Below are 24,688 nucleotides of genomic sequence, written 5' to 3'. Positions count from 1 at the left end.
ACTGTTACAGTCTGTTGGCTCTGTTCAGAGCACAGCCCATAAGGACTTGGTGAATGCTCGACCCCAAGATGATATTGATCAAATAAGACGACTGTCCTTATGATTGGTGAATGCTCGACCCCAAGATGATATTGATCAAATAAGACGACCGTCCTTATTAATTATCTGTTGATGATCACTTGTCTGTGGCACAGGACATGATCTGTTTTACCATATTAAGTTTCTCAAGATCCATTGTGGGAAAGGAAGTTGCTGGAATTGGAAGTGATCTTAAAGACCTCCATCGAGTGACTTTATCAAACTGCACCAGTCAATAGGATGGAGTTTCAGCCAAGAGGAAGAAACGGGTGATCACCTCACTCGTATCAGGGAGGACAAGGGAGGTAGCCTTGTCTTGACTTTTTATCTTTAGAAATGATGTCCCTCTTCAGCATCTTTTGATAAACAATGAAGAGGTCCTTGGGCTCTTGAAGATGCTGAAGAAGAGTATAGCTCTTATGACTATGTTCAGGAAAACTGCTGTTCTCAGGGAAACTATGAAAAAGATGCTCTTTATGGCTGCAGAACAGATTTGACTCAACTGGGACTGCATGGGATTGGCAGAAAAGGCTAAGGAGGATGTACAGGAGGTAAACCTTTTTTTGGATGTCAAAGTGAGGAATAAGAGGAAGAAGCAAGAGACATGATAAATCTGTTGCTGTTCCACACTTCATTTTCAGGATGATCCATATGTTTAATTACATGCAAAGTTGCAACCCTAGTATGGAAAAAAGTTTCAATCCCAAGGGACCCCTATAGATTGTATCTGATTCAAGGCTGTTCCTGACAGCCACATCACCCTCTTCTGCCTCAGAGGTAATTTCAGGAATAGGCCGGGGCTCTTTTTTTTTTGAAGTCATTGAGTTCTTGCTGCCAAATATTGCTTCAGAGAATTCCTGTGTCTAAAGGCAGGAGTGGGCATAGGAAGCCATCATTTCAGTGCTTGAGGGGCTGAGTATTTGGAGGGTATCATCACTATCACCAAAGCTGTGAGAACGGTGTTGTTGTCATCTTTTGGCCAGGTTGCCATCTTTAATATAAGCATGGTAATGTACCTGCCAGTTGATTTAATTAAGTGGGACATTGTGATGTGGGGGTTGTCCAGCCTATCTTTCTTGAACATTAAGAACCTATGAGTTTTGGATCTTTTGCACCTTTTTGTTCTTGAACTTAGGCAATGTGACAACTGTTTGGCCCACTACTCCCATAAGTCATCAGCCATGTTCCTTAGCATCTGAGGAATCCACCATAGATCATTTTCCAGGTATTGGTATTCTTTAATGCAAAGTGGATTCTCTTTGACAAAATTCTGGATAACAAAGCCGAGAGAAGTGAAGACAGTACTTTTTAACTGATAGTTCTGCTGATTGCTGCTTGGCTTCAGAAATTTTGGAGATGAGGACTGCAGCAAGCTGAGTTTTGGGTATTCAAGTGAAAATGGAGGGCAACTGATCAACCTTTAGAGTCTAGTCCTTCCCCCCAACTTGCATCACAGCCAATAGACTTCTAAGAGTCCAGGCATAGGAGATTATTGTTGAAGGAGGAGGCAGTAGAGGTGGTGTGGGACTAGTAGTCTGATTCTATAGTCATTTGCTTAAGTTGACAGGACAGTAGTGGGTGATAATTGATCTCGGCCCCCTTACGAAGTTCGTACATAGAGAATCTATTAGAAGGGAACAAATTCCTTACATCCCGGGACCTAAAGGATACTTATTTCCACATTTTAGTTCATCCAATTATTTGAATGGTTACATTGTTTCAATTTTGAATATATCCTGCTTTGATCTGCAAACTACTTCTAATTAAGTTTTCCACCTGCATTGGTAGCAGTGGTAATCTAACCAAACAAGAAAACTAAGACTTTGGAGGAACTAGATGTTTGGTTGGTGATGGCTGCAACTCGAGCATAATTTGCTAATGTTTGGGATTTTATCAAACATAACTTGAAGAAATTAGACTCATTGCCATCACTGAGTGCCTTGTATTTGGACATGGGCATCAACATAGGAACAGCTCTAGTTTGCTTTAGGACAGAACCAGGGGCTCTTTGTTTTGACCTAGCAGTTCTAGCTCTAGTATCTTTGGCCACATTGTGGCATTCCCTGATCAGGTACCTGGCATCTGTGGAGAAGGGGGTTTCCTCTGGCTATTTTAGGTTAGAGATGTTGTAGCTACAGTTTGCAAAATCATAGGCAGCAGCATATTTACTAAATGGTTACTCAGTTGTAACATTGGATATGGGTTAGGAGGCTCCTCAGTGGTGGCGATTTTACGTTATCTTTTAGGAGTTTGTGGTTCCCCTCTCCCTGGAGATATTGACTTTAACAGATGTTTAAGATTAATGTTGGGAGCAAACCTATTTAACAGATGTTTAAGATTAATGTTGGGAGCAAACCTATTAACACCTATAGGCAACAAGAATTAGAACCTTGAAGGATAGGAGACATCACATCAGCTTCTTCAAGCTAAAGGCCACCATCTTGAATCTTCAAGAATTAGCTCAGCTCTGGTAGGAATGGTTGTAGGTCTGAGACTGACATCACAACAACAGTGGCTTCTTCAAAGAATCAGGATTGCACAAGGATGAAGTCACACCAGCTAGTAGTGGAAACTGAGGGAACAGGTCCTTCCAACAGAATGGTTCCTGCTAATGGAGAACTGTAAGGCCCTTGTCTTTATTGGTGTACTCTGCTGGTAGATATGTTTGCAAGCTGCCAGTAAACTGTTCAGCACAGCTAAAAGCAGCAGCTTGAAGAATAAATGTGGTATCCATTTTTGGGACAACATGGGCATGCCTTTTGGACTCATCAGCGAGGTATAAGAGAGATCCATATGTCCAGGAATGAGATGGCAATATTGCCCCTCTTTGGCCATAGCAACAACACCTTGGAGATCATCTGTGTTGTTGGGCAGTCAGTTCCAGTACATGCCAACCTGGAGGAAGATGCATTTCCAAAGAATCCTTGGCAATCTCATAGTGTTTCAGCTTCACACATGGAGGTTATCCAGCAGTCTTTGAGGTAAAAGATATTTGCGATTATCCAGCAGTCTTTCAGAGGTGAAAGATATTTGCATAAAGTATCAAAAGCCAATGCTAGGCCTGTATAGCTTTTCTACTGCTTAAGGCAGAGAATACTTACAGCCTCCAGTATTATGTGACAAAACAGCCAGTAAGAGTTCTTCAGTAATATTCAAAATCAAAGCCTTTACTACTTGTTACTACTAAACATAAAATCATAGCTTTATCTTTACTCCAAATGCAGGTACCTGGCAATGCCAGTTAACATTTGCTAATTATTGAGATTTTTCAAGAGATTTAAGCTGGTATAATCATTTGAATTGGTAGTAGACCAACTTATACCTATGGGGGTAGGTTAGAAGGGAATAGTCATCTTCCTCTTTCTAAAAATCATTTCCTCTCTTATGTTCATTTCTTTATTTCAGTGACAGGCTTCTGGAGTCATGATCCTGTACTTTATACATGAATGGACTGGCTGAAATTAATTAATCATTTGGAATTCACAAGCAGCAAGTGTTCTACACTATAATAGGTTGACCCTGCTTATTACAAACCTCAGTTGTCAGACTGATAGTTTCTGGCCTATAACAAGTTGATATGCATTCCAAGTCATATCAAATATAAAGTGAAGTTAATGTAATCTCTCTTTTGCATAGTTTCATTTGCCAAGAACAAAGAAAAATTGTTAATAGTAAAGTAACTATTAATAAGAATATAGAAACTTTGAGCATTAACTATAAAATATACAAAAGAAAAAATTACAACAGTAGATTAAGTAAAAATTGTCCTATCACCTAATACATTACTTTTATATAACCAAGCATAATACACTTGAATGGCCAGTACAGAGCTCATTCTGCTTTCTTTTTTATCCTAAGTAGTTAAAGAGAAAGAAAATTTTGTGTGTATAATAGGACACTTGCCATGTACAGAACTCATTTTATTATTTTTCATCTGAGGTTAAAAAAAAACAATATATATAGAAAAAAATGGTGATAGAGCTAACCAGTAACACTGTACCAATTGCTCCATAAACTAGAGCTAACCACTAATACTATACCTTGTTCCATAAACCGAGTTAAAAAGGACAAGAACAGGCAAGAGTTGGTTTCCCATTTGTTGTGAATGTGGCCTTCATATATGCTACCCTCAGATTTAATGTGAACCTTTACTTAACAACAACCACTGACTGGGAGTTTGGGCACAAGGACAACAAGTTATAGCATTCAGTCTACTGTTCGTTTTATGATTAATTTCTTCTTGATTTGAGAACCACTAAGGACCATGGTGTATAAATTTTATAAGTGAATGGCAATCATTGCTAACTCTGTAAATTTTGGTAATATTCTAGGAATAAGTTGTATAGAGTTTTGTCAATAAGTTATGATGCTGCAGATCGGCAACAACAGCTTGTCGATTTTCTTAACTAATGCCTTGTCTGTATATTGCAGGAATTACCAGAAAGACATGAAACTAATTACTCTGATGAAGCCCAGAAACGGAATGCTGCCTTTATGCAAATACTGAAAAACGTTTCACAAGGTGATGATCCTCAAACTGCATCTAGAAAACTGAGAGAACAATATGAAAAAGAAAAACTAAGAACAGAAAAAGCAGTTTCAAAGGCTCAGGAATCTTAGCGTTTTATTGTTAATAGTAAATTTATATCTGTAGATTTGAACTGCAGTAGGAATATAAGTGTCAGTACATTTAAGATAGTCATGATGGAAACAAATAAGGACTGTACACCTGCCCAACTCCTTGAACGTATGAAACAAAGAACGGAGGCCATTGCTCAGAGAGCCGAGCAGCGCCGCACAGAGAAAACTCTCAACGAGGCTGCATCTGAAAATGTTGACTATTTTTATGATACCTTCCAAAGTTTGAAAGAGGACTTGGAACTGAAAATTAAGCAGGCTGGTGAAGTTGAAAAGTCTCAGTTGATACCTCACTTGGATAGCATGGTCAAAGATGTTCAAAAAATACAGCAATTTCTGAATGAATCATCAATGTTTTTAGCTTCTTTTCAGATTAAGAAAGCTCAGGAGCATATCAATGAACTTGAAAGTGATGTATATAAAAGAATCCATGAGCTTCAGCCCAAGAAGAGGTTTGGTTTTGGTAAGAAAAATACAGAGAAGAAGGACAAGAACAAAGAACTGAAGTTAGACAACACAGATTCAGGAAAGGGAAAACTAAAGTCTTTAGATAAGATAATTGAAAGGCAGTTTTTTGGTTTTAAAGATTTGTCTTGTCAAACCCTAACAAAGTTGGCAGGTGATCTTGAAAATCGACAGTTAAATCTTCAGAATTTGAGTCGCTGCACAGTGATAGCTCTAGGTAACCCTAGTACACTGCAATTTGCATCACTCACTGACTGCATAGTAATTGTAGGCCCAACTTCTAGGTCAGCCTTTATTAAGGACTGTGTAAATTGCAAATTTGTGATTGCATGTCAGCAGGTACGTATTCACGATACTAGGGACACAGACTTTTACTTGCATGTAACAGGTGCTGCAATTATAGAAAACTGCCATACAGTTCGTTTTGCACCTTACAATCTGCAGTACCCAGAGCTGGGAACACATTACAAATTCAGTGGATTAGACTTAGACACTAATAACTGGGATAAGATTGATGATTTCCATTGGCTTAATAAAAATGAGAAGTCTCCAAATTGGGAAGTTATTCCTGTAAGTAGCAGAGTGACAGATTGGTTGTGATATAAGTCAAATGGTTTTAGTTTGAAGTTAAATGGTTTTAGTTTCAAAATTTTAGCAGAAGTTTTTTTTTTTATTTTGTTCTTAGTTTTGAGCTATATTGTTTGTAAACTCATGCTTTAAGGTATCACTGGGACTTTAAATTATGAAGTGGGGATATTTTTTTTATATTTGTTTAATTGTGCTTTCTTACTCAGTTATTCCATGGTTATTTATTTGCATCAAACATTCAGGATTTAGTTTACTATCATATAATAATGCTCATGTATTCAGGGGTTGTCCAAGATATTTAAGAAGTTGAATAAAATCTAATTCCCAGGCACGCAAGTGTGATTGTTGCATGCATATACAGTATATTCAAGGCCTTGCTACAGTACTTTAAAAGTACTATGCTACTTATCAACAATGTTACAGCCACTGATATATTTGATATGGAATCATGATGAAACCAGACTTTATACATGCCTACTATACCCTGAAAGTTTGAGGTGTCTCAGATCAATTACTAGGGCTTAATATCTAGAAAAAGGTACTTACATTGAAAGTTTTATGCCTTTCCTGCTTTACCATTAGACACTGATGCACTTTGTATATTTTAGTCAATAAAGATTTGTATATTTGTTAGACAATAAAGATTATCATATGGTACAGATTTACGTTGATGTTCTTGTCTTTTTCTTTACCACCATATGTTCTTATAATCATAACTTTGGCATAGTGCTGTCACAGTACTACAGTAGAGGTAAATAAAGCAAATACAAGTCATCAGCAAGACACTCCATAAATGTAAACACTTGAGCTTTTCTCAATCTAAATGACCCACTATAAGACACTTCATGTATGTATACAGTATGTAAGAGCAAAGACTTGTTTTTCCTGCGAAGATATGATTAAACCTGGCAGTGTCATGTATTAATCCCATGCAAGAGGCTGCCTTTGGACAGTAGCTGACAAGGAACCCCTGAACAAATAAATACCCTTTTGTGATATTTAAGTATAAAAAGGATTTTGACAAAGGAAAAATCAGTAAGAAGGACAAAATGAACAAATAAATACCCTTTTGTGATATTTAAGTATAAATGCCAATTACCATTGGCATTGTACATGAAAATTTAACACAAGGGTATTCATGCATTCAGAGGTTCTTTATCTGCTACTGTTCAAAGGTAGCCTCTTGCATAGGATTATAAATGGCTGGACAGTAAATATACAGTATACCTTGCAGGATGCAAAGTATTTTTAAAAGTGTGAAAGGATAGATAAAAAAAAAAAATGCACAAAAAATCAAAGAATAAAAGGCCAGTAAAATTAGTGAAGAATATATTTTAACTTTCTTAAAAGTATAGGATAAGGGTCACAAGTAGAAAACAAAGTGAGAGGTAAACTACTGAAGAGAAATCAAGAACAATGTCCAAAAGAGGTAAACACTATATGGGGGTTAAAATACTTGGTTGTCTGGTTAGGGTCCTCAATAATAAAAAGAATACAGAAAAATGCTTTCCCTCAAACATTTCATCAAGTATCGGAGCATCACAACATACATTCTTTTGATGTTATATCTGTTAATGTTAGTTCTCTATCTCCTCCTCCTCATAGAGTAAACTTAATCAGTTTCCAAATGAAGTTACGTGTGATACATCACAAATGCCTTCTCTTGGGAATTGTAGCAAGGATAAGTACTCAAATGCATACCATGTCCAGAGCATTTTAATTAAAATTTAACCTGGCTGTATCCCTTTTCACTCCTTTAACTGTACCTCTGTTCATATTCTTTCTTCCAACTGACTTTCCACCCTCTCTTAACAATTATTTTACAGTGCAGCTGCAAAGTTTGCCCCCTGTTACACCTTTCAAATCTTAGTCAATTTCCCTTTCAGCACTGAATAACCTCATAGGTCCCAGCACGCTTGGCATTTGGCCTAAATTATATGTTCTATCTCTCTATCTACATTTGTGTGTAATTTTCAAAACTCAAAAAGAATCACAAAGGCAGAGAAATTTAAAATTCAGAAATATACATAAATACATTAAACATATATTAAAATGATAAAAACATGAAAATACTATTTACAAGAATATAACCTATGAGGAACTACATTACTGTATATTGTATACAAAGAATAAATTAAGCATACATTAGAATATGTATAGAGGACAGGCGCTGCTGTGTTCATTCTTGGTTTCTTCATTAAAATAAAGATGGATTCTTGAATTCTCAGCTCTAAGTAGAAGAATCATTTGAGATGATTTTACTCAAAGTTTTCTAGCTCAAAGGTTACATTACAGATACTTTCACAGTGGCCCCTTGGGGACTAGGTTGGTCTTAACAGTGGCCCCGTGTCCTACTACTGCCAGTTCTACGCTGGTCTACTCTCTAAGAAAGATCGGTCCTAGACTAGAGCTAATAGTCTTCTGGCAACAAGGACACCGGAAAAGGCAAACATTGGACGTGTATAGGCCATCTGGCATTTTACCCATGCTTTAAAAAAGGATTTTATTCTCAAGATGTTATAATCAAAGTGTATCATTAAATGGTTATTCTTAAAAAATGCTTCTATGAATTCTATTTCCTAAGAATATTCAAGTAACTTGACATTACTGTATATGGCCTTATGTAGAGCAACCATTGGCTTTGATTTCAATTTAATTCAGGTAAGACTGAAATTGAAGTCAGCTACACACTCATTTCAATGATATTCTCTGATCATCTAATCTTATTCCCAACAAAGGTTTCGTTTGGTGGGGACATGGCATCGCCTTTCAAGGAGATTACATTAGCACAGAGCAGCTGCTGCAGCTTCTGTCTTGGACAAAATAGGTCAATCAAACGAGAGGAGAAGAAAGAGTGGTTAATAAAAGAATTGAGCTATCTCATGATACCTTCCAGATTTCTTTATCACTTGAGGCCATGATGTTCTAAATAGCCCATAGCATACAAGATATGTGTTAAGTTCAAGAGTTGCTAAGCTACTGAAGAGTACTGCTAGATAAAACCCCCAAACATCACAATCTGGAAATATCAAAAGTAAATCACGAGCACTGTTAGGTTCCCACTACAATCATTTGATCACCAGGGTCTGCCCACTCTCAGAAGGATAATGACCCCCTACGTGCTCCGACTTACTTGCGATGCCGATGATCACTGCTATAATCGTTGCTTGTATGGGAGCCTTAGAGAGTATGCTCTGTGAAGCAAAGTGAAAGTGGTCAACACCAAAATTTTCTTTGTATAACAGCTTCAAAATAATATCCTTTATTTTTGTAAAGGAAGGATAAATTGCCAGATGCCCTAGGCACATCCACATTTTACCTTTTCCAGTGTCCTTGCTACCATCAAGGCTACATTGGTTCTAGTTGAACCAGTATTTCCTTGAGAGTTGTCAGCAGCAGAACACAGGCACTAATAAGACCAACTTAATCTTCCAGAAGGAACCACTGAAAGTACAGTATCTGTAAAGTAAAATTTGACTTAGAAAACTTTAATAATTATCTCAAATGTTTCTTCTACTTTTAGAGTTAAAAATTCAAGAATCCTTCTTCATTATAATGAAGACACCAAGACTGAACACAAACAGCTGCGCCAATCCTCTATATATATTTTAATATTTTAATGTATGCTTAATTTCTTCTTTGTACAGGTATATATTGTATATAGTCTCTCATGCTTTATAAATATTCTCATAAATAGTATTTTCAAATTTTTTTAGTGTTCTTTAATGTTCTGATATATTTTTCATGTATTTAGGCTATGTATATTTCTGAATTGTAAATTTCTGCCTTTGTGATTTGTTACTACATATTACTATATGTAAATGTAGTGAAAAGTTAAATAAGATGCTCTAAATATTGCATGTATTTAAGCACTTTTCCCTGCTATGATTTAGTATATGTACAGTACTCTATAAAACTGCATGAAAAAAGGTAATCTATTTAAATATAGAACAACAGCAGCAAATTCACTGTAATTAGTCACTGTCTTATCAGGTCTCAACTTATATAATCACTCCTATACATGTATACACACTGTCAAAAATGAAGTCTTTGTGAGTTTTCATTCCCCGAGTTACTGTTTGTTTTAGGGAGGCATAAGGTATGTCTTCCATTTTCAAGCATTTCCAACTAATAACCCTTTGGACACGGTAACCTGGGTGTAAGTCACCTGGTGCAGACAGAAAATAACAATACTGTAGTAACATAAGTCATTGCTGGTTACACTCATACATCTTCCACCTCTTACTCTTGACAGGCAAAACAGCACCTTTGTCTTAGATCATACTGTTTCTTTCTGTTTTCTCTTAAATTTAATGTTCTCTCCACATATCCATAGTACTGAGTCAAAGATTACTTGGTACTCTCATAATTGTTGTTTTCTAACTGAACTGTGGGGTTTTGGTTTTCTTGTCAGGGAAAGATTTGTATATTCCTGTTTCCCAACTTTATCCTGCTCCTGCTGGTGAAGAGAGGGATGTAATTTCTTGTGATCAAGGTGGGCTTATGGTTATGGATTAGAAGAGTCTCCTTGAATGTGAGGGGGTCATCACCTGAAGACTGATATAATAAAAGAATTCTGACAAAGGAAAAATCTATTTCTGGAGAGGGTCCCGTGTCAGCCGGTGAAAAAGTCCATTCAGCACTTATTTCAAGGTAATTCCATTGCTAGATACCAGAGAAAGCTAAATGAAACGCTGGAGTTACTACCCCCAGAGCAAGCTCCATTAGATGGAGTCATGTATGGAAAAGGGTGAACTATATAAACATGGAACCTTATCCTATAGAGATCCCAAAGTCAAAAGTCCCACTGAGAGGTGCCGTTACAAACCCATGCACCACTCGCGGACAGTACACAAATCACCGCTAGCCGCATTCCATGAAAGCACCACCCCACTAGAATGATGTTTACTATGGGGGGGAGACAACATATGACAGGGGCGGGTCACCGGGTGACACGGTCCCCTCTCCAGAAACATATTTCCTTTGTCAAAATCCTTTTTCTGGATCGGGTCCCGTGTCAGCCGGTGAAAAATTAACAGAGAAATAAATATCATTCTTATACTGTAAAAGATAACAAAATGTAAGGGGAACAGAAGACCAAAGGTCCACCAAACAATTTAATTGCTAGCAATAATAACAAGTAATGTACAAATGGAACTGGTGGGAGCTTAAAATTAACATGACAATGTAAAAATATACTTAAACAAAATAATTATATAAAACTGAAAACATTATAACATAAATGTGTCACTTGGACAAAAATACAGATAACACGGTCAGGGGATATGGTCAAGGCACGCCTGACTGAAATGACTGTAAGGGGATAACTGAGGCAGTGGAGGAAGAATTGACTAAGAATCAGAAAGGGTTCTAGAGGGAGGGACAACGTTCCCTGCCGCGACTGTTGAGAATTTAAGGGCTTCTAAGGATTTCAAATAGTGACGTTTGAAAACTAAGGGTGACTTCCAACCAGTGTACAGTACTTGGTAAGATCCGTGAAATTCATGTAATGGAAGTAGTTAACGGAGGTGGCCACAGCCCTAATATCATGAACTCTTGGGACTGAGTCAGGATTAGCCTGTTTGATGAAGTATAGGATTTGTTGTCTAATAGCAGGCATAGAGATATTACCCCCCCCCCCTTCTCTGATAAAGAGAGGCCCAGATGAGATGTGAGAGGACCTGTCTACATAAGCCCTCAATGTATGAACTGGACATAGGGACAGGTCTTGAGGAAGGGGGAGAATTTTCCAAGGCGACCACCTATTTTGCGGATCTTCATTTTTGGCTAGGAATTTAGGGTGAGGAATCAGCAGAACCTCCCTAATAATTTTTATGATAAAATAAATTTTTTAAGTACTCTCCATCATTAGCTTTATCTGCAGCTACTTAGCACAGGTTCGACAAGTGTTAAAATGTTAATTGTTAACAAGCAAAATGCTCCAAATAGTTACTCCCCTACACTTTAGAGAGAGGGTGGGGTAAGGCAGTGAGTGTTTTGGTTCATAATTCATCTCTTAATCTCTTAAGAAGGGAGGAGGGAGGGATCTCAATGACGGAGGGTAAGTACATTATTTTTGAGGTGAAACTTACCCTCCATCATTAGTTGACTCCAACACTGTGTGCTGGAGGAGGTCCAGAGATTTTCCTATAACCAAATTATTAGATATTTGAAATGTCCTTATCGCTGCTTATCTGATGCATATGATCCCATTGCAAGGAGGTGGAATATGGACCCTGTATATAGCCATTGGTTGGGATTGTGCAACACAGAATGGCAAGTTTGGCCTCTGTGCCTCAGGCCTGCAGAGTTTATTGAGAGCTAAAACCAAAACTGAACATGATCCCTATAGAGTTATCACCTACCTAACAAGAGTTGCTGTGGCATCTCACACCCAAAAGACCACCACCAATTTTTTCCTGAAAAAGGTGGTTCTAGAACAGCTCAGGGTAGCTTTCTCCAATGAGGAGTAATGGCTCTGCAACATAAGTCCAACATTATTTACTCCAATGAACTTTGTTCCTACCTAAGAGAAACAAAGCAATTAAAACTAAGCACAATCCTGCAGTCAAAACAAAGTAGAGTATATTATGTACTATATACTACTAACTCCAATACATAAGGTTTCTCACTTAACCAGGATGGGGTCGATAGTGAAAACCTATACCTCTTCATAACACACAAGGGGAAGACTAGTGGAAATCTTCCCTGCCGCAACTATAGGTGTTAGTGTGCGGCAGTCCCTGCTTGATAAATACGCCTCTGAAGCAGTTAGAAGACAACACAGAGTTACACCTCCACTGTGCAGCCAAGACTTGACAGTCTAGAATGAGGTGCTAATGAAAACTAATCAATGTAGTTGTCGTTCTGACATTGTACTTTCACCAACAAAAGGGGACAATCCTCTGGAGACAATGCATGGTGTGCTTCCAAGATTAAGGACAATGGAGAAAATCATGGCATCTAAGACTTAGGAACCTAAGGATTCTTGACAGTGCAAACTAAATTCTTACGCTGCTTCCTTAATGGTTAAGATGGGATAAATCCTTATAGTCTTGACAGAGCATCAAAGAAACTCCTTTTCCAGGAGTCAGGGTCTCTAAAGCTGGGATAGAGAAAACTCTTGGAAGAGCCTTGGTCTTGACATCATCTTAGCATGAAAGGATGCATAAAAAGATAGTACTGCTCCAGTAAGTGAACACCCCACTAATGAATAAATCGCATGTAACCTACTTCCTCTTCTGGCTGATGCCACTGCCCCAGAAGAAGTGTTCTACGAAAGAGCCTTGAGAGAAGCCTCTCAGGGGTAGCAAGGAAGGCCACTAAGGAGACTTAAGCTAAAGACTAGGTTCCATAAAAGCAGCTTAGCAGAATTTCAAGCAATCCAGCAGAAAAGTGTGAACAGTTTCGCTTAAGTCAGCATGGATTATAGCCTAGATGTAGGAAACGGACAATTCTTTGCTATTTCTCAAGGAGTGCAGGCCTTTATACATTGTTAATCCTGTTAATATACGAGTGCAGACAGGGACTGCCTCTGAACTTGCATCATAATTTATACAGCTCCAGCTATACTGAACAAGAAATTAATATACTTTTTCCCTAAAATAAAAAACTCCCTAGATGACTAATAAAAGTCCCTGGAGCTCGGAAGTCAGATGACAGTTCCATGAGGTTAGTCAAAGCATTTCAATATTTCCCTAAGGCTTTCCTCTTCCCTGCCTGACAAAGCAGATTACTATGGAGGTAATGTCTAGGAATTCTACTGAAGTATGGAAGGACTGAGAGCTAATGCATCCTTTGCCACAAAGCACGTTTAGAAACATAGTGGAATTCACAGAGCCCTCAACCCTAGAGCACCCCCTTCAACAGCAGAAACATAAGGATGGGATATACAAATAAGCGTCCAATCCTGTGTCCCAACGTCTACTGCCCAGGCTTGAGGGCCCGAAATTGGGGAGACAATGATTCAGCTTGGCAGCAAAGAGATCAACAAGGGGTTGCCAAACATTTTCCTAACTGCCGCGTAACCTACAGGGAAAGATTAAACGCGTGAGAGTGCTGTCCTGGATGACTTAATGTGTCCACCAACCATACAGTCAACCAGGAAAAACTGAGGCATATGTACAATTTTCCTCTCCACTGTCCAGAGGCTAAAGTCTGGTGACCACACCTTGAAGCGACTGGTTCCCAAAAACCATACCCCCTCCTCGTCTGAGGCAACTGCATATAGTGAGAGGTCTGGGTTCAGGGATTCTAGGGACTTCTCTGCGATAAGTGATACTAAGGACAATGACCAATGAAGGAAAAGCTCTACACTACAACTCAATGGCCAAGTTCCTCTCCATGCCAATGCAACTGAAGAGCTAACATCCAAAGTCAAGTACAGTACTCAGAACTTACTTCTCCACAAAAGACAAATGGCTTAAGCAAAACAACCAGCATTGGGGGGCATGCACCCTGAGGAGGAAAGTTCTCTCATGATTAACAACAGATTGTCTTCTTGAGCTTGTGTCGGAAAACACTGAACAAAACAGAATCAATCCCCATGCCCAGGTAGGTCACTCTTTCCTTAGGTTAGAGAGATGACCCCAGACCTTTTAGTAACCTAGGGCCTTGCCAAGCCAAGTACATGGTCTCTTGCCCCCTCACACAAACCCCCTGGACTCCAAAAAGATAACCCATCATCCAGATACAGAAGTAACTTTACTCCTAATAAGAAAACATACATTAAGGGGACAGTACCCCAGCAAATACTTGGGGCAAGGAACTGAGCCCAAAACCAAGAGCTTGACAATGATATGTCTTTCCCCCAAAAGACAAAGAGCAGGCACTTCTAAAAAGTTGGTGACTGGGGACATAAGAGTATGCACCGTTCATGTACCCCATAAACATTCATGTCCTTTCTCCATGGAGGTTAAAGACTGTGGAGGCTGACAACACGGCAAAAAAGGGAAACAGTGGGCCAGTGGTTGAGCCTGTACATGCCTACTACCATCATCCAAACTCCTATGCCTGGCACTAGGAATAGCCTGTGTAAGAAGGCCAGCAAGGTAGCTGTTACTTCCTCTAATGCTGCCTTCTCTAAGGGAAACAAGACTTCTCAACCAACACCTGTCTCTTCTCTAGGATGCTCTATATGACTGAAAGGTTGAAGAGAGTGAATTCCTGAAAGGAATGCAAAAAAAATTCCTTCCTTTACCAGGGAGTCTACAACATGTGTTCCCTACTTCAGTGAAGAGGTCCAATCTGGAAAAATTGGCACAAGGCTAGATAAGTTAATCAGATTTAGGATTCTTGAAATATTGGAGGAAACACACATCCCGTTTGGTAGAAGAAAACTGGATCCTTGCTGCCAAAAAGAGCACTTCCTCCCTCCTGAGCCCAGAAGGAAGACCGGGGAAGTCTCCCAAGTACAGGAACAGATAGCTTAAAGGCAGGACTGAGGAGTTTGTCTAAGCACAACTGAACTATTTCCTTAAAATTGAGGGAATAGCCTAAATGTTCCCCTTCCTAAAAAGGAGGCAAAGGAGAATGCTGACAGGAAGGGCAAGGACAAAAGTAGCCCCAGAAATACATGGTCTCCCAAGACCAGGTGCTAAAGTTCTCCTAATCCAACTGACAGAGGATTAAACTCAAAAGTCCTCTCACTAATAGGACTTCGCCTCCTTTAACAGACTCACGGAAGCGTCATGTGGACTCACTGAAGCTGACAACCGTTCGGACTCGCAACCAACCGTGCAGACTCGCCGACACCTGAGCGGACTTGCTGCAGGCCAAGAGGTACATGCAGACTTGCAGACAACCGTGCAGACTCGCCAACAAATGTGCAGACTCACTGCCAGCCGAGCGGACTTCCATGAATCAAAGAAAATTGCTCGGACTCACTGTCGTCCATACGGACACCTACAGACTTGCCGCCTGCTACCCAGAATCACATGGACTTGCAGACAACCACACAGACTCACCGCTGGCCCTTCAGACTACTTGTTCGGACTCGCAGACACCCTTAAGAACTCTGTTTGCAGAAACACATGGACTAATGGGCAAAAACTAAAATTTGGTACACAGCATAAGCTTGAAAACCACAAAACAATGGGAGCTGGCATAACAGCGGGCTAGTCAAAACAAACTTGTACCATCGGTGATTAAAAGGGTTGAACTAGTGCGAACACTGACTTTGATAGTTAACTACAGGCCCAGGACTGCTAACAAACGAAGAAGGCATGACGCCATGGGCACTAGCAGGAGCAAAGCCTGGCACTAGCAGGCAGGCATGGTGCCTTGCACCTGGGAGGCGCGGCGCCTCGCACCCTGGGAGGTGCAGCGCCTCGCACCCTGGGAGGTGCGGCGCCTCGCACCCTGGGAGGCGCGGCGCCTCACAAACTGGTAGGCACGGCACCTTGCACCTTGGCAGCACTCTCAATGTGCCGCAATTGGTTATCTGGCTCGGACGAATCACTAAAATAACCATGGGACAACGGGGTCAAACACAAAATCTAGACCTATAACAATTGTCCAATACAACCATAATCTAACTCTGTCCATGGTGGACTGAAAGCAAAGGCAGGAGACAGAGGGCACAGTCCTTGAACATCCTGGGATGTTAGTCCTCGTCTGGAAACACCCGGGACTATCAGGCCTGTTGGCAGGTGGAACCAATGGGACAGGGGAAGGCTGCAATCGCTGAGTGGCCAATGGGACACTGTACCTGCCAATGCAATGGACATACATGTAACAACTGAAATAGTTACATACAATTCAATTCTAGATTTAACTGAATCAACTCACTACATTAAATCTAGCCTACTACCCGAGCTGATATTTTGGTGTAGAAGGATCTATTGTAAGAGACCGCATTGGCGGTCTTACGGGCGCACGTGTGTGTGAATCATCCATCGGAGAAAACAAGACAAAGCATCCCGCTTTCTCTCTCTCCCTCCCTTGCGTCGCCTGGAGGGGACTGCTTGAAGGAACGCAACTTCTACCATACATATTTCTGTCTGTTTCTCTCTAACCATTGTTGTCTCAATCCATGTACAATCACCACTGCTTGCATTGCCATGCAAGTATTCCAATCATGTACTCATAATGTTCCACTGAATCTTCTGTATCAAGCTGTATGTATGTTTCTGTTTGTGAAGACGCCAAACATCTCGCCATTTCACATATATCATGCTACTGCACTGTATTCATTAGCCTGTCTCAAATCTCATGCAAATGTCCATATGTGGAATCTTCTGGCCTTTCTATTGATATATGTTTCATCATTGTATGTTTATGTCTCTCAGAATTGCCATCCGTTTGTCTGTCCACAAGCACAGATGTCCAAAACATAATCTCTGTTTTGCCCTGTCTGTCTGTAGAAACTACTTTGTGGCTCGCACCAACCAATAACAACTCCAAAGACTGTACATTCAGTCAGTAAGGAACCACCAATAAACTAGACAGCACCCAGCCAGTATGTTACTCAATACCATCCTTACACTGGTGACCCCTGAGTGACCCGAAGGAGCTGATGGCAGACGTCCGACCCAAGATGAAAACCCACGCGCCAACGAACCCTTCGCCGCCTCCCCGTTTCCCACCGTTCCCAAGCTTTCAGTAGATGTTCGACCCTCCGAGATGACCCACCCCACCACAGGAACCCTGGACACCTCCTCCAGGCAGCCTGCCACCACCCCCGAACTCATACCGGACGACCTGACCAACAAAAGACAAGTCGACGTCATCCTTCAACCCGCTGCTGTCCTCCTTGGGTTCCTGCTGGCCGGTGCCGCCCTTCAGCCTCCGGCCCAAGCCCTTCGTGCCCATCCAAATTGTCAGCAAGACGATTTCCGCATCGGGGCCTTGCTGGGCGGGGAGATTGTAAGAGACCACATTGGTGGTCTTACGGGCACACGTGTGTGAATCATCCATTGGAGAAAACAAGACAAAGCATCCCGCTTTCTCTCTCTCCCTCCCGGGCGTCACCTGGAGGGGACCACTCGAAGGAACGCAACTTCTACCATATATATTTCTGTCTGTTTCTCTCTAACCATTGTTGTCTCGATCTATGTACAATCACCACTACTTGCATTGCCATGCACGCATTCCAATCATGTACTCAATGTTCCACCGAATCTTCTGTATCAAACTGTATGTATGTTTCTGTTTGTGAAACCGCCAAACATCTCGCCATTTCACATATATTGTACTACTGCATTGTATTCACTGCTCTGTCTCAAATTTCATGCAAATGTCCATATGTGGAATTTCCTGGCCTTTCCATTGATATATGTTTTATCATTGTACGTTTATTATGTCTCTCACAATCGCCATCTGTTTGTCTGTCCACAAACACAGATGTCTGAAACATAATCTCTGTTTTGACCTGTCTGTCTGTAGAAACTACTTTGCGGCTCGCACCAGCCAATAACAACTCCAAAGACTCTATACATTCAGTCACTAAGGAACCACCAATAAACTAGACAACACCCAGCCAGTATGCCACTCAGTACCATCCTTACACTATATCTGCTAAAGAAAAAACTATAGACCTATCTCTAACTTCTTGACCAGGTGTTTATTCTAAAGAAAACCTAGATTCAAGACTGTTCTTTTACTTTCTCCTACGTCTATCTTTCTTTTTTAATTCTGCAATTTATTCTCCTTAACTCTCCCAACGACTAATCCTTGTAATGATCACGAAGGTTGTCAAAATCGTAAATTATCTCTTGATGATCCATGCAAGTTTGTGCATGTGTATGTACATTACTCAATGCGCACATAAATAACCAATCTTGCAATGATCACGAAGGTTGTCAGAATCATATAACACCTCTCGATGATCCATGCAAGTTCGTGCATATGTACGTCAATTACTTAACACAAAATCTAACAGATTTCGATAGGATAGAAGAAGAATCCATATTGCCAAATACAGACCAAAACCATACTAACCATCATTAACCCCGAAAACAAACACGAATTTTTGAGCACTTGTCTAGACGTCTGGCCGTATTCACTCACAAGAGACCAATGATGAACCAAAACACTCGCTGTCTTACCCCCTTCCCCTAAAGGGTGGGGGAGTAACTATTGGGAGCATTTCGCTTGTTAACGATTTTTACAATTTTCACAGTTGTAAAACCATGTGCCAAGTAACCACAGATAAAGCTACTGATGGAGGGTACGTTTCACCTAAAAAATATACAGTCGACCCCAGCCTACGTACGTATTTGCAGTTCCGGATTTGCAGACTCACCTATTCACAGATTTCTCTATGGAACATATGTACACATTATTCGCAAAAAATTCGCCTATTTGCAGTATTTTTATAGAGAAATATTCACAAATTGCTGTATTTTCACATTTTCATTACTAAATACATTTTTTGTGATAAAACTATTAAAATATTCAGGTATACGCATTTTTTGAGGGTTTTTTTGGCGTTTTGAACTATCAAAATAGGCAGTTAGAAGGGTCTTTATTAAGTATCTGCAGATGGGGTTTTAATTAAGTATTTGCAGATTTTAGCTATTCGTGGGGGGTAGTAGTACGCATCCCCTTTGAATACCGGGGGTCAACGGTATTGGTATTAATTGTGATGTCCTACTTAATTGGTCTTCTTCCATGTTGTGTGACGTGGTTAAAAATGGCACCTACTGGAGGTGACATGAGAGATGCTTGCTAAGCTTTGTAGCAGTTCTCTCACAAAAGTCAGGTGGCAGCTTCCCTAACCAGGGAATAAAATTTGGTATACCACATCTTGTGTTTTAAGGTTCTCTTGATTTGACCTAAGGTTTTTCATATTATACAATCGGTTCTATTTTGGCATCTTCTTTGGTAGGTTACATTTCTTTTTATAGCATTTGTCTAGCATATTCTCTTTGCATGAATTACTGCAATACAGAAAAATTACTTATCTGGTGGTTGTGTCTTTGTTGGGGCTAAATTCTGTTCGTTATACCATTTTTTAAATGAAATAATAATCAATATCAGTTGTTACAGCAGTTGTTAATTAAGACCCTATGTGCACAAGTATCAATTACACTTTTCAAATTTCTCTTGGGACATTTGCTTTTGCCATTTAAACAATCCTCCCATTTATGGGCTTCCTATAAATAGAGGTGATATAGTACCTTGTTTTTCTTGCTTTACTAACACATCCAGGAATGGAAAAAATAAAGTTAAGTATACCTTAGTTTAACCAGACCACTGAGCTGATTAACAGCTCTCCTAGGGCTGGCCCAAAGGATTAGACTTATTTTACATGGCTATGAACCAATTGGTTACCTAGCAACAGGACCTACAGCTTATTGTGGAATCCGAACTACATTATACCGAGAAATGAATTTCTATCACCAGAAATAAATTCCTCTGATTCTTCACTGGCCGGGAGGAGACTCGAACTCGGGCCTAGCAATCCAGGAATGGAAACTTGTAAGAGCCCGACACTGTCTCTTCCAAACACGTGTGTTCGTGTGTTCGTCAATCATCATCCATCGGAGTGGACACGACAAAACAGGAGCGTCTCGTTTTCTTTCTCTACAGGAACGCGATTTCAACCATACAATATTTCCGTCTGTTTCTCCTTAACCACTGTTGTCTCGATTTGTGTACAATCACCATTACTTGCATTGCCATGCAAGCATTCTAATCATGTACTCATAATGTTCCACCGAATCTTCTGTATCAAACTGTATGTTTCTGTTTGTGAAGACGACAAACATCTTGCCATTTCACATGTTATGCTACTGCATTGTATTCATTAATCTGCCTTGAATCTCATGCAATTAGCCATATGTAGAATTTCCTGGCCTTTCCACTGATGTATGTTTTAACACCGTACGTTATTATGTGTCTCAATATCACCATCTGTTTGTCTGCTGACAAACACAGATGTCTGAATCTTTTACCTCTGTTTTACCTGTCTGTGTGTAGACGCTACCTTACCGCTCGCACGCGTCAATAACATCTTCAAAGATTCTGTACACTGATCTCAGTAAGGAACCACCAATAAACCAGTAAACACCCAGCCAGTATGTCACTCATACCCCAGTCCTTACACTGGTGACCCCGGAGTGACCCGAAGGACACGGCCGACCCAAGATGACGACCCACGCACTGACAGACCCTTCGCCGCCTCGCTGCTTCCCGCCATTCCCAAGTTCTCAGTAGAAGTCCGACCCTCCGAGATGACCCACCCCACCACCGGACCCCTAGATGCCTTCTCCAGGAATCCTGAATCTTTTACCTCTGTTTTACCTGTCTGTGTGTAGATGCTACCTTACCGCTCCCACGCGTCAATAACATCTTCGAAGATTCTGTACATTGATCTCAGTAAGGAACCACCAATAAACCAGTAAACACCCAGCCAGTATGTCACTCATACCCCAGTCTTTACAAACTTACCACAAATACTGATTCATAAGTAAATTTAAGAACAGCATTGCCATCAAAACTACGTTTATGTAATGCAAGCCCTTCACTTGCTTGGATATTGACAAATGTGGTATCTAGATAACTGAAGTAAAAGTAAAGGCACAGCTGAGGGATGATAAAAACAAAAACCAACCTGTTGTGCACATATAAAAGTTAGCAAAGAGTAACCCCACAATGGAGCCCATGGCTACACCATCCATTTGCACATATAGTTATAGGCAGTGAAAACTTTGGAAGTCGAACAACATCGAGAGTGGCATGACGCCTAAGAGAGTGCCATGACACCTACGAGAGTGCCGCGACACAGTGAGATACATGAAATGGCGAGCGAGGACAGAGAAAGAAAAAGTCATGAAATTCTGGATGAATCAAAGTATTTCCATTGGGCAAAAAGAACTAGAGCTGCGCTCACCCAGAAAAGGTGGTGGGAATGTATAGGTCTAGGATATGTTGAAGATCAAGACGACTGGACGCAACTGCAATTTCAGAGAAATAATGACGGACTCAGTTATATCAGACAAAGAGTGGATAATTTGGATCTGGACGGCATCATCGAATGCACCAAAGCAAAAGAAGTTAGGGAATTTTGAGTGGTATCCACACAAAAATGGATACATTTCAAATAGTTGATCTGCTGGAAGAACTGTGCAAATGCAGAAAAACTGAAGAAATGTCTATGAGGGAATATATAGCTTATGTAATCAGATTGGCCAGAGATGCAAATGCAGCTCCAGAAAAAGAAGTGGCTCAATTTGGAGACTCAATGGTAGCTGTGTTTGTGCTTGGAGGTCTTAAACATATTCACAAGTATCAAATTTTGTTGAAGTCACAGTTCTCAAAAACTGAAGATTTAAATATAAAAAATGTTAAGTCAATACATACTGCTTTTCGAGGAGAGGCAAGATAAACTCGAGGCAATTAAAGAAGAGGAACCTTCACTCTATAAAACAAGCTTCAGAAGAGATTCAAGAAAAGATAGAAATTCAAGCACAAATTATAGACGAGAGGATGGTGCAAGAGGCTCCAAGAAAGAAGACAGAAGATTTGTCTGCAATGCATGTAGCCCACAACAAGGAAGAAAGATGAGACAAGGAGAAAGAAAATACAAGATGGAAGACAGACAAAATAAAAGATGGAAGACAAACAAAATAAAAGAAGCAAGAGGAAAATATCAGGGAAGACAGCACAATATGACAGTGATAAAAACAGTGAAAGTGAATCCGAAGAAGAGGAGCTAACAGCAAAAGTTGCCAAAACCAAAATAAACACAAAGGCAATTGTTGCTGTAATTGAAAATGAAAGTGAAAAGACAGAAAGAATACAATTGTGAACAAGTCATCAGTGAAAGAAGAAAATTCCATATTAATATTGAACTTGGATTCTGGTGCTAGTATTCACATGACACCTCATAAAGACATACTTGCTGATTTTGACGGTAGCATCACAGGTAATGTAAAGTTGGGTGATGGAAAGAAGTCTTCAGTCCTGGGGAGAGGAAAGTGATTATGAAAATGAAAGACCAGTATGGTGTATATGAGTTAACCTTAAAAGTATACTAGGCTATGCTCCGAATCTACATGAAAACTTGACGTCTGAAAAAAAAACTTGATGAAGAGGGTTTCAAGCTTTTGAAGTGCCTCCACACCGTTTCTCATCCCAATCAGAACATTCATTACAGGTTTGCTCCTTAATGAATTCTTGTCCCCCACAATTACTATAAATCAAATGTAGATCGTAACAAGATTTTGTCAACCTAGTTTTGCATCCTTCACTGCAATAGCGAAGACTAGAAGAGCTAGAATCTGACATAACTCTATAAAACTAGGATCCTGATCCCAAAAAACTAATGAGCTGACAAAAAGCTCTGAAAGCTACAAAAATAAAGAGATAATACTTCACCAAAGTCCAGTAAAGACAACCAAAAAGCAAGAACAAAAAGCTGCTGCAATGGCACCGATGTACAACAAGGTGCAGCAGAAACACAAATGAACTAATCTGAAGGTTCTTTCCCCGAGTGTTCAGATAGTGGGCGGAGCCTGTTACCTACACAAAAAACAATAAAAGCATTACTGTGAATTTTTAAAAAAGGCTGCTGCACAAGTAGAAACCTTAGCTATGTAATTACTTGGCAAGTTACTTATATGAAATTTATGTTTTTTTAGGGATATGGCTGCCAAATGGTACAATGAACAAGGTGTATCCCCAAGAAGTAACAGCAAACAAAAAATAAAACTTTTACAAAGCAATAATGCATCCAAACTACCAGCAAGAACATGCCATGTGAAACATTATTCTGTACAAATAAAGTATACCAAAGAAAATGCCAAAGTAGAACAATAATTAAATATTGTAGAAAATAGTCAAACTCAAACCCTGAGTAAGAAAAACAAACCTTGACTAAATTAAGAGAACCTTAATAAATACCTTGTGGTATAAGATATTTTATGCCATAATTGGGGAGCTGTTCCAACCACTTTTGGAAAACACAACAAAACTCAGCCAGCACCTCATGTCATCTACTTGCTGAAGCCCAGCTTAGTCAGAAATCGTGAGTAATACCAAAATTTTACCTAAACCCTAAGAAGCCTGCCTTGAACATAAATGGAATCCTCCACCTTCCCTCCCTTAGAAATAGCATAGGGAACATCAAATATAGTACAGTATCTGGGAAAACACACAAAGAAATAAAAATAATGTACATTAAGACCATGATGCCAGATTAACAGGAGTAAGAGGTGGCTGATGCAAGTGTCTTTTTCGTTATGTCTCATGTTACTGACACTGTCCACACCAGCCTTCTCAAACATGTACCAACCCATGAATAAACAAGCAATCAGAGCTTCTTTAGGAAGTGTGTTTCTATAGTATAAAAGATTTGCCTTTTTTCATGTAATTTTATTGAAAATACATTCATCTATAGTGCCTTCATTTGTAAATTTATTAAACTGCAGAGAGAACCTAGAAGAAGAAAAAAAAATTTAAAAAGAAAGCTAGCACTGCTGCTTTAATAATAATAATAATAATAATAATAATAATAATAATAATAATAATAATAATAATAATAATAATAATAATAATAATAATAATAATAATAATAATAATATTTTATTGAAATCTGCATATTGCATTGATCTTGTATAGAGTCTTCTATATATCGAGAAGACTCTATACAAGATCAATGCAACTGATGCAGCGATTTCTTTCAATAATATTTGCTTGAGAGAAGGTCTACTTCCAATATACACCAATAATATTAAATAATAACTGAATAGAATTAGTAAAACTGACATCAAATGAGCAGAAAACCTATATATTTAACCTATGGATTGTTTTAAGCAAACATGAGAGTCTATACCAAACCAACAAAACACACTCATGTAGCCTGAAGGGTAAAAGCTATGAGAAGCAACAGCAGTTTTAAAAATAATCCCATAAACCTTGCCAACCCCTGACCATTTCCAACATTACTGATGCTCAGTTTTAGCATCCACACTTC

General features: G+C 39.5%; 1 protein-coding gene and 1 long non-coding RNA gene across 9 annotated transcripts in view; one reads left to right on the top strand and one right to left on the bottom strand.

The window, feature by feature from the left end:
• LOC136842676 (tubulin-specific chaperone C-like) overlaps positions 1–6,440 on the top strand; it is a 39,748-nt gene extending 33,308 nt beyond the window's left edge. For all 8 annotated transcript variants that reach the window (XR_010854303.1, XR_010854302.1, XM_067110327.1 and 5 more), the window contains one exon: positions 4,510–6,440. Coding sequence is in view for 3 of the 8 variants with exons in the window: in XM_067110327.1 (XP_066966428.1) it covers positions 4,780–5,781 (1,002 nt within the window). In the remaining 5 variants the exon portion in view is untranslated. The remainder of the gene's footprint in view (positions 1–4,509) is intronic.
• Positions 6,441–7,083: 643 nt separating this feature from the next.
• LOC136842678 (uncharacterized) overlaps positions 7,084–24,688 on the bottom strand; it is a 26,110-nt gene continuing 8,505 nt past the window's right edge. The window contains exon 3 of the long non-coding RNA XR_010854304.1: positions 7,084–10,228. This is a non-coding gene — a long non-coding RNA (uncharacterized lncRNA). The remainder of the gene's footprint in view (positions 10,229–24,688) is intronic.

This window comes from Macrobrachium rosenbergii, chromosome 10 (genome assembly GCF_040412425.1).
Source record: "Macrobrachium rosenbergii isolate ZJJX-2024 chromosome 10, ASM4041242v1, whole genome shotgun sequence".
Taxonomy (NCBI): domain Eukaryota; kingdom Metazoa; phylum Arthropoda; class Malacostraca; order Decapoda; family Palaemonidae; genus Macrobrachium; species Macrobrachium rosenbergii.
The sequence above is the reverse complement of the archived record's forward strand: the minus strand, read 5'-3'. Positions and strand labels throughout refer to the sequence as shown.